The sequence below is a fragment of the Telmatherina bonti genome, assembly GCF_933228915.1.
Source record: "Telmatherina bonti genome assembly, chromosome: 14".
NCBI lineage: Eukaryota > Metazoa > Chordata > Actinopteri > Atheriniformes > Telmatherinidae > Telmatherina > Telmatherina bonti.
The window spans coordinates 34,427,253-34,438,091 of record NC_136612.1 but is presented as its reverse complement, the minus strand read 5'-3'; the positions used below and the strand labels follow the sequence as shown (position 1 = coordinate 34,438,091).

The 10,839-nt window shown below is 41.1% G+C and overlaps 1 protein-coding gene across 1 annotated transcript; it reads left to right on the top strand.

Moving 5' to 3' along the window:
- Window positions 1-1,611: 1,611 nt before the first annotated feature.
- On the top strand, window positions 1,612-10,332 carry cUnh16orf89 (chromosome Un C16orf89 homolog). Its single transcript, XM_079252427.1, has 8 exons — window positions 1,612-1,837; window positions 5,894-6,046; window positions 6,154-6,304; window positions 6,435-6,552; window positions 6,822-6,984; window positions 8,358-8,462; window positions 8,942-9,031; window positions 10,069-10,332. Exons 1-8 carry the CDS (start codon window positions 1,657-1,659, stop codon window positions 10,170-10,172), a joined length of 1,065 nt encoding a protein of 354 aa, XP_079108553.1. The 5' UTR covers window positions 1,612-1,656; the 3' UTR covers window positions 10,173-10,332.
- Window positions 10,333-10,839: the final 507 nt, after the last annotated feature.

Genomic DNA, 10,839 nt, shown 5'->3' with positions numbered 1-10,839 from the left:
AAAAAGTGAAAAGAGTATTTACAAAAATGCTAAACTGACTTTGATGTGTTCATGTGTGTATCAATGCATGTTTAACAGATAAGAAGCACTGAATACATAAACTGCAGTGCGAGTGGGTGAATTTAACCTGTGATGTAAAAACACACTGACTGGTCAAAACTAACTAGTAAAATCCAGTTGTTGTTTTTTTTTTATTGTATATACACAAAATTAAATTAAGGCACTGAGCTTTGCCCTGCACTTTTCTCTTCTTTTTCAGTCAGTGTAGGAATATATGAAACTGGCATTGTTATAGTGGTTGTTGACCCCTCTTTACTGTCCTGCTCACCCTGATTCACAGTGGCGGATTTAAGAGATTTGGGGCCCCAGGCAAAGGCAGGCATGGGGCCCTAGGGTAAATATTGCACTTTCTACTCCACTACTGTATATTATTTGCATTGCTAACAAACAGTCAGTGTAAAAGTCTCTTTAATGACTCAGAGGACCGTGTATAATGACAAAGAAGGGTTATTTCACTCGATGGTGCGAACTGATCATTTATTGTGACGAGTCATTTTTGTTACAGATCAACTCACTAACCACATCACACACACACACACACACACACACAGATCACATTAGGTATTAGTGCACGGCCCTAAATACCAGAAGGGGGGCCCCGAGGCACACATAATATAATCTTTCAGCTGACAGTTTAGCGAAAGAATTTTAATCAAAAACATGATTTTCGTTAGTAATAAGTAAGTAATAAATAACCAGAAGTGTATGACAAGTATTATGGGGCTCTAAAGAAATGGTGGCCCTCAGCAACCACCTAGTTTTGCCTAAGTCCGCCCCTGCCGATTCAGCCCAGGCAGATGGGCATCCTTCCTGATGCTGATGGAGGTTTTCCTCTCCACTGTCTCCTTGTGCAGCTTAGCATGAAGGAAAGTGTAGACTTAGACTTTATTTAATCTCACAGTGGAGAAATTCACTTGTTACAGCAGCTCTTGGTTTACAATAAGGAGCACAAAGCGGTAGAAAAGATGCAATCTGTTGGTTAGTCAAGTCGCACTTTGTAATGCCTTTACACGAACACGTGTATTACAAAGTGAACTAACATGGATCGTAAAATGGACTAGTTTTCCATTTCTAGGGGCTAGAATAAGTTGAATTTACTTATATCTAAAATACCCTCACACAACTTTTCATATGATATTGATAGATTATAACAAGTATTTTCAAATTAAAACCAACTTTATACTATGATCCTGAGGAACTTCAGGCTGGATTGTAACTATAAGCAAGTGTTTTATTACACAGTTTCCTTGTGCAGCTGAGTTAATAAAGTTTATATGATTGGTGTTGCAGTTTTCTACATAATTATTTTAATAATTTATTTTAATGAACATAATGAACATAAAAAAAAAAAATCAGAAGATCAACTTTAGGACAGTTTGACTTTAATATTTTGGGGACTGGAGGTTGGTGTGTATAGATGTTAATTAGGAGTTTATTAGAAATAAAGTTGCTAATTTCTTATGTCGTAAAGATGGTCTCTCTGACGTCACAGCTGGTCCACCCCTCTGGTAAAGGACGACCAGTCTGTCCTTCCAGCTGCTGTTCTGTCTGTCCGGCCCGGAGCCTCCAGTCTGGGATCCTCGGACTGCGGTAAGGATGCGGGCGGCGCGGCTCCGGCTGGCCGCGGCGCTGGCGCTGTTCGCCGCAGCGGTGTGCGCGTCGCGCGCGGAGGTGATCGATGACATCCTGAGCAGCCTCTCCCACGGAGTGTCCTTCTTGGAGCGACAACACGAGCACATCAACCTGGACGGGGCGGTGGGCTTCGTCATGCTGCAGGGTAGGTCCGCAGATCCCGTCTGGGCGCAGACGCGTCTCTCCAACTGCGGAAACATCTCGAAAACATCCGCAGTTTGGGTTTATTTTCACCAGTTCAGACTGGAGGCAAGGCAGAGATGCAGCAGATTAAATGTCTCTGACACTTGAAATAGTTTAAAGGAGGTGGTAAATCTCGAGCCTTGTTTCCCGCCATGTTTTTATCTAATTATTTCTGGGATAACCACGTTTTAATTGAAATTAACACGCATAATTTCACGTTTTAATGAGACATTGCATCATAAATACAACTTCAATCTGACTTTTTGAAGCTGTAGTTTGGCTCTTCAGTTCATAAATGTCCAATAAACGCAGGGCCGCTGCTAGCCAGATGGGTGCCTTAAACGCAACTGCTCTAGGGTCCCCCCAAACAAACCCCATGTTAGACCCCCAGGACATGATTTCCATATTTGCCAGTGTAGTTGTCTTCATTTCTATATCAGATTCTAACTACTAATTTCCAGGTGTCAAATTGACAACCTTTTATGTTCTTAAGGACAAAAATGTTCAGAACTGAATGATTGTTTTTTTCCCAGCAACTTCAGTCCTGCTTAAAATAACCAAAAATGTAAGAAAATTAATGCTTTAAATGCCAGTTTGATCACCTGATGTCGCTGTTTCTATTGTTTTCTTCACTTTAATGATGAAGGTGCCCCATTAAACCTACAATTTTCTATTCTATTCTATTCTATTCTATTCTATTCTGCAGTCATTTAGCAGATACTTTTATCCAAAGAGACTTACATATGAGTGAGAACAACACAAGCAGGAAATCAAACAGTAGAGGACATGGTAGGAAGGTGCTGGTGGACTGTCCAGTTGGACGCAGGTCTTTCCATGAAGTGCTACAGGCTTTTTTTTGTTTTGTTTTTGATTTTCCCGCTTCCCACCCCATAATATTACCGATGTTAAAATACAAAGAATTAATACCATAATGTTGGTTGTAAAGAACTGGACAAAGTTCTCCAACTTTCCTGACAAATACAGTTATACTAAGAGCGAAAGTGCTCTTTGAAGAGCTGACTCTTTAGCTTGCCATTCATTTTTCCATCTTAAGAGCTAATATAAAACCTCATTTACATTCTGTGATGTTACAGTTTAATTTCCTGGGAAAATAGTCAAATTCATAATGTCCACAAATCCGCTCCGTTGAAAGTCTGTGTGGCTTGAAAAATCAAACGCTGAGTCCCAAACCTTCAGGCCAGATGCACTAAAAATGGTCAAATTGTTCTTCACCATGCACAAAGTTTATTCTTGCTAAAGTTCCATATTAAAAATAAAAAAGTAAAACTTAACAATGTAAACGTTGTTTTTATTAATAAATATACAGCAATCATAATAAACTAAGGTAGTTCTGTCATTTACAGAGTGTCATTGAACGCCTCACAAGTGCAGAAATCACAAATCTGTCAATCAAAGCGAATGATGATCTATCTTATTAAAGTCTGCCTGTGATTGGCTGGATGTGTTTTGTTTTCTATTTATGTGGGAAAAAGAGGAAAAGTTGAATCTGACAGTTTTCTTTAATGAATTAACAGAATGTTTATAAAAACAGAAATCCACTTTTACTTCATGGCCTTTTTGTGTTTTTACGTTTACACTATATTATAAACAACCAGGAGACGGTTTTTAATGGCTGTTGGGTTTATTTAGATCTGCTCTGCAGCAGGTTTTAGTTTGAATAATTAAAGCTCAGTGCATCATGGGAGGTCTCCCAGCAGCCTCGACCTAAAGCAGCTTAAATAAAAGAATGACTCGAGGTCACCAGAGCCGAACTACAACAGACTTTACAGCCTGGTTTCACTCTAAAATACAACGTCAGACTTACAGCAAGCAGAACCAGTGACAAATATCAGATCCAGATGCAAGAAAAGATGGTTCAGATAAGTTTCTGAGTGAAATGATGTAGAAGTATCTGCTGGAAGTCCGGTTAAAGATCCGTCATTCCCGCACGGTCAAAGCAGCGGGAATCCATGAAGAGACGTGTGAGCAGCGACATGTTTAACAAAATATTCAGTTTATAAATTATTTTTAAAAAAACTACATCCAGAGTGACAGAAAATAAAGTGGAAATGAGCTAAACGTGGTTTGCGCTGATTCACAGCCCGTAGCTAACTGACCCCATCGGGCTGGTATCGAACGATACTGACACTAGTCTCGATATCGTTGTAGGAAAACTAGATTATCAAGAGTCTGGATGAGTGAAGTTTAAGAATGTTTATTAAAAAAAGGGAAAAAAAAACAGTTTTACAAGGAGAACGTCGACCTGATGAAGTCCGGTGAGGTTCTGAGGAGGAGGAATGATGTGATACACGGAGGGAGGGAAAATTAAAACTGGACCTGTCTTCAAGGCCGTTATTATCCTGGCAGGTGTGTTTAGACGGACATGATGTTCTCATTCCAGGGATCAAGGTAAACGTCTAAGCATTAGGAATATAAGCATGGGACAAGGCCGGATTATCCAATGGGCATTATGGGCACAGGGGCCCATGCCAACTTGGGGCCCTTTTTAGGCCCGTGTGGGACCCACGTAGGGCAAACACTAGCAGTTCGGACGTTAAACAAAACGTACATAAAAGCCAGATAATTTCACCAAAGTGTCTAGCGGATTACTATTGGTACCACTGGCTGAAAGATGTTAGAAACGTCGTCTCACATTGTATCATTCACAATTTTTCTCAATGTTGCGGTGGGGAAGGGGGTCCCTGGAACACTCTGGGCCCAGGGACCTGTGCACTTTTAATCCGGCCCTGGCATGGGATGATGAAAATGGTTATAATAAAGATATAACTTTCTGTCAGGATGGCGTGGTGGAGGTGTGGACCCAAATGCAGGGACGGGAGGCAGGAATGCAGAAAGAAGATGTTTTTAATACCAAAAAACTAAACTGAAGGCAAAAACCATAAAACTAACAAAAACACACGGAGCTGACAAAATGACAATGAACAGAAACCCGGTAGTACATACACACACAAGACACGGGTAGAATGATTTAACTAATGAGTCCTGGTGAATCTAATGAAAGAAAAACAGGAAACAAGACACAAGGCAGCTAAACATGAAAAACTACAAAATAAAACTGGAAACTAGAATTAAAGACACAACATGAAACATATGATACGCTCACAACCCTACTGATGCGTTCAGACGCCACTGATGCCTTCACCTTCCAGGCCCTTTATCCTGATTCTCCCATCGCTGGCTGGATGTGTGTGTTCAACAGCATCTGGAGCAAAGTTTTTACCACATGTATCAAATATCCACACGCAGCACTGAAGGGTTCAAATATTACAGCATCGATTCTTATCATGACTCATGTTACGTCCCCCGATGGAGTTTGTCCAGCCTACAAAGAGGTGGCAACATTAACAAAAGAAAACCAGGAAAATGCACAAATGAAGGTTTTATTTAGGACCCACTTGTCCTCAAAAAGCATCAAGAGGCACAAACCAAAAGCCAAAGCAAACCCAACAACAAAAGCATGAACCAAAGCTGGCACCAACCCAGCTTTAATCACTAAAATGTTCATTAAACACCAAACAGTCAACCTCATTCACAGTCAGTGAATGAGCAGCAAGCTGTGGCACCAAGACTCAACCAAACCCAGCTGCCAAGAACGAACGCCTTTATTCTGGTGCTCAGCAGAAGGTCTGGCCAATCACGGGTAGGTGGGCGACCAATCAGCATCCAGCACATCAGTCTGAGGGCGGTGCCAGGAAGAAAACCAGGTGTATCCGAACTCCCAGGTGATGGTTTGAATGGTGACCAGCTAGACAGGCCATGGGCCGTAACACTCAGCAAACTGATTCAGCTCCAACAGGCTGGATGTTGTTTAATACTGAACAGAAAGCGGGTTTTTTTTTGGTCCAGAAAACCATAAAAATGCTCCTAGTTTAGTTTAGTTTAAGCTTTTTCCAGGAATCGAACAGATTTGTGGCTCCAGACGGTTTATTTGGTAAAAAAACGTGTTGTAGAGTCCAGAGCGTGTTTTTACCGAGTCCTGTTGCTTGTTCTGTCTCAGCCGAGCTGAAGGAGGCGATCCGGACGTGGCCTCACACCGACCCGGTCAGCTGGGCTCAGAGAACCTCCGCCGTTGCTCTGGTCAAACGTCTCGACCAAAGTCTGGACAAGGCCGTCGAGGCCCTGAAGCAGAACGACCCGAAATACTACAGAGGTGAGACGTGCAGACGGAAGCTCCCAGAGACCAGTTAAAACCAGTTACGTGGGCTGTGAAAGTGGCGTTTTTAGACGATGCTTTCTCCAATCGTCTGCTCCCTCTAGAGTTCGAGCCTCTGCTGACCTGGACGTTCTGGCTGATTCCTCAGGACTGGTGCTCCACCGATCCCAGCCTGGTGTATCCCTCCACCATGAGCAGCGAGTGTTACGACGAGCAGCTCAGCGACAAGTGTCTGACGCTGCTGCTGGGAACCTGGTACAGCCGCTGTTTATCCAGCAGGCTACTGGTTACCTACTGGTTCAGGATGCAGCCCAGATGATCTGCAGAGATCTGAACTGTCGGCTGTAACACGGGGATCTAATTTCTCTGCTTTATGTTTGCACAGGAAGATGAACGGGACGCCATGCATCGTCACAAAGCCCTGTCGGGACACCATGACCCACTTTGGTTGTCCACACTACTCCCTGTCCCACCAGCTGCTCTACTTTATCATCGGAAGAATGGTGAGATGTAAAAAAAAAAAACACACTTAAAGCAGTCAATATCTGCAAAAACTGCCTTCACAGGAAGAATGATCATCCATATGTATCCCCTAATACAATATAATAACGTTTAAAGACAAAGTTAGGTCAGAATTTGGTCACTTTTCTTCACATATTTTCTTACAAACACAGTGTGTGTGACTGAAAGGAAGCGTGTAAGTAGAGAACAGTGGGTCAGTAATAACACCTGTATAATAAAAAAGGCTGATTGTTTTGTGTTTCCGTCTCAGAGAGGCTGCAACAACCTGCTGAAAGGTGACACCCGAGCATCCAGAGCAAATATGACCGAGGATAACTACCAGAAGATCTTCTGCTCCAACATGATGAAGGCCAACCAGGACATCGTCAGAGACGGTTTGACTGAACAAACTGTCGACATCTTCATTGAAAACAGTGAGAGTTATTGTTTTCTGGCAGATTATTGATCATAACCACTAGAACCGTGCAAAACCTAAATATCACACATTAAAAGAAAACCAGTCATGGAAACAGCCAGATAAAAATAGTTTTTATGCTTTCACGAGGTGCTTTTTCCAGACGTACATCCAACAAGTGTCATGAATACACTTTGTTTTGCACTTAAACGTTACGCAGACGTGACATTCGGGGTCATGTGACCAGTTCATTTCAAGTGAAGATGGCGTGGAATGAATGGACAGAGGAGAAAAAAATAAAACCTCCATCATCGACAGCAAAATGCAGTTTTACAAGGAATTGAAGGGCTTTGAAAAGTCCTGGAAAACCCCTCAAACTAAGCTGTACTTCCTGCCATTATATGAGAATTACAGCTTCTGTCATTTAATAGAAACATCTTTATTTCCTCTTGTCAACATTTTACAAACACCGGCTTGTTTTGTGACAAACTGATGGAAACGCGGCGGTGGGAGCTGTGATGTCAGCCTCTGACCAGGAAACAGCAGGTTTCACGTCTAGAGTTCAGCATCTGGTCTGACGGGATCTGGTTTAGAAACCAGGCCAAGCCAGGCCAGACCAAGCCAGGCCAACTTTATTTATAAAGCACTTTCTGACAGCTACTGCTGACCAAAGTGCCAAACATAACATATTTAACATACTAAAACATAAAACAATGAAATTTAAAACCATAAAAGATAAGACATAGAAACAAATAAAAACAATAAAAGCAACTCATTGTGGTAAAATACCAGTGAGAACAGGTGGGTCTTGAGGATTTAAAACTGGACAGTGATGAAGCCCGTCTGACCTGCAGGGAGAGTTCCACAGAGCTGCTCCCGCCACAGAAAAGACCCCGTCCCCTTAAATTATGTTGGCTCAGAGCAACAACCCCCATCTTTTACATACCAATAATTACATCATGAAGTTTTCTTTTTTTTACTATTTATATATTTTTTTTTTACTGTTTGTTTGTTTTTCTAAGCATCCTACTTGGGAGTCATCCCAAAGGGACCAATAAAGTCTTTAAACAACATATTTCAGTTCAAATGCCCAACATGTCATCAGATTTTTGATTTGTCCACAGAACAAAGGAAAAAAAAGAAAAAAGATAATTAAAACTTTAAATATCTTGTTTTATTTGGTTTGTATTCTGAGCTGTAAAATCAAGTTTGTCACAAATAAAACAGAAACATTCGACACACTTATTGATCCGTTTTGCTTCCATCTGTCTGCTTTTCTGTTGTGGGACAAAAAACCCATAAAATTCCTTCAGCTGCACCTAAAAAACCTGAAATTTTACGTTTAAGGAGGGAAGTGTTGAAAAGCTAAACTCCCTTTTTGTCCGTCGACAGTTCTGATTTGTGGATTGGCCGGTTTCTCTGACTTCCACAAAGCCGACTGGCTGCAGCACATCCTCCGGCTGCAGGACGAGGAGGTCGGCTGCTTCGGGAGGGACAGTGAGTAACCGGCAGCAACAGACCGACCTGCTCATCACCTCATGCTCAGTTAATAAATCTAACGAGTTAAAACATCAATGTTTAACCCTTGTTCACCCTTTTACAGCATTAAACACTCCGATCCACTTCAGTCGTCATCAGAACTTCTAAATTAAGCTGAATTTCTGAAATAATTTGAACCCTTTAAAGTCCTTTTGGAACAATAAACCAGCATGTAATAATGAACAATAACACTGATTTTAACCCATTAACTGATCAATTTTACAGTGAAAACAGTTAACCTCCATAAAAGTGCTTTAAATTTTTGCATGTTCATTTAAAAACATGACAGGATTAATAAATATAATTTTAAAGTTTGTTTTTTTTTTTAATATGAATTGTTCTTAAATTAAAGATGTGCTTATTTCAGCAACACATTTGAACTGGATCCCATTAATCAGGTAAATTCTGTGTGTGTGTGTGTGTGTGTGTCTCCTCAGAAAGCATCATTTCTCAGATGATTGGAGACGAGCTGCTGGAACAGCTGCAGCCTCACAGGAGAGTGAAGAGGCGCGAGAAAATCCTTCAAGGTCACTTTGTCTCCTCTCATGACGTCGTTACGTAACAAGAGTCTCAGCAGCAGAAATGCTTCATATGTGATCATGTTTCAGCTGCAGGACTTCCACGTGTCGCTGAAATTTCATGTTTACACGAAGGAACAGGGTTTTAACCCTGTAATGCCTGGTTAAAACAGATATACAGTTGTCCTCTAATATATTTATACACTTTTATTAAAGAAAAAGCTGAATTTACAACAGTCATTCAAATAACTGGAGGCTGAAAAAAGGAACAACTAAAAATTTGCTAAATTATAATTTAGTGATATAAAAAACATGTTTTTTTTTTTTTTTAATTTAATTGAGTTGAACAAAAAACAAAAAAACAAATATGTCCTGGACAAATTAAAACACTTTTCTGTTGAACAGTGGGACAAAATACCTGTCAGCAGGTGCAGAAGTCTGACTGAGGAACAGAAAACACCTGACTGGAGCGTGATGTAACATGTCATTTTTTATCATATTTGTTTGTTTAAAAAAAAAATTTTTTTTGAACCAGAATTAGAAAATAATGATTTTTAGAAAAAAATATTTTTCAGTTTTTGTCAATTTCAGCTTATTTCCCAGACGACTGTTTTTCTCCTTTAATGGGAGGGGATGAGTACATCTGAGAACGACTGTAAATAATTATTTTTCTTTGTTTAAGTATTCATTTAGTCCTTTAATGCAAAGCAAAATTAATTAAACAAACTAGACACAAAACTAGAAAAGAGCGCAGATCTCCGCCAAGCATATTGTGGTGAACACCCAACATAACTTCAAAGTGATCCAGAATCCAGGATCTCTTCCTGATCTCCACCAAGATGTCCTCATTTGTTCCTTGTGAGACCTCCAACATATCCTGGAAATTTCATCAAAATCCATCCATAACCTTTTGGGTAATGTTGCGAACAGTTTAAAGCAATTGGTGGAGCATCTGGTAGTTTTTCCCCTCAGGGCCACCGTACTTTCTAAACCAGGAGCATAGCTCTCGCTGACGTGAATCCTCTGGTGTTTCTCTGGTCCTGCAGACGGCTGTTCCAGTCACATGACGGCGGTGGCGGTCGGCGCTCTGGGAGGATACCTGAACTTTTACCTGACAGAGCAGGACATCACGAAGAGGCCGCTGTCCTGAAGCACACGACACGTTCACGCAAGAAAAACACTGTTCTTCGCTGGTGGAGACCGACGGCACGTCACATCAACTAAAACCTTCAATTCTTCACAACATGCTAAAATATTTGGCATAAAACAGAAAAGTTTTCCCAACAACAAACAATAAAGCTCAGCGCATAACGGTCACAATATTCTCTACGAGGTCTTATTTTAACCCTTTCATTTTTTTTATTTTATTATAAAAAGTCATAGAATCATTCACCAAAATGATCATTTCTGTAGACATAGTAGCATGAAGACCAACCACAGGCGTCTTCCTGGCTTTATTCCAGCCATAGAGGATCATTATTTCTCTGCTTTTCTCATCGCTTGTTGATCTTTGGCTGCTCCTGATTGGACGTTACCGTCAGTTTAAGCTCTCTGATTGGTGGAAAGTCTGACAGGAAGTGTCTTCATCATCATGTCCAGGTAGCAACAGATGGTGATCAAGATGTGATAAATAATGGATTTACCATCTAGAGTCTCTGAATAAACACTACATGTTGTGTCTGGATTTAAAACCTCCTGGACGGATAGAAACGCTGGAAAACCTCCGTAGACCAGCTGGAGGGTCACATGACCACCACAGAGTTCCACGCTGTGAGACGGTGACGGCAGAGACGGCGCTGGGAGGGGGATCTGGTGGA

Bases quoted from the DNA above. Each gene is read 5' to 3' on its own strand.
- cUnh16orf89 (XM_079252427.1), top strand. From the start codon at position 1,657: ATGCGGGCGGCGCGGCTCCGGCTGGCCGCGGCGCTGGCGCTGTTCGCC. The intron at 1,838-5,893 runs GTAGGTCCGCAG...GTTCTGTCTCAG, and splicing joins GGGCTTCGTCATGCTGCAGG to CCGAGCTGAAGGAGGCGATC. The intron at 6,047-6,153 runs GTGAGACGTGCA...TGCTCCCTCTAG, and splicing joins CGACCCGAAATACTACAGAG to AGTTCGAGCCTCTGCTGACC.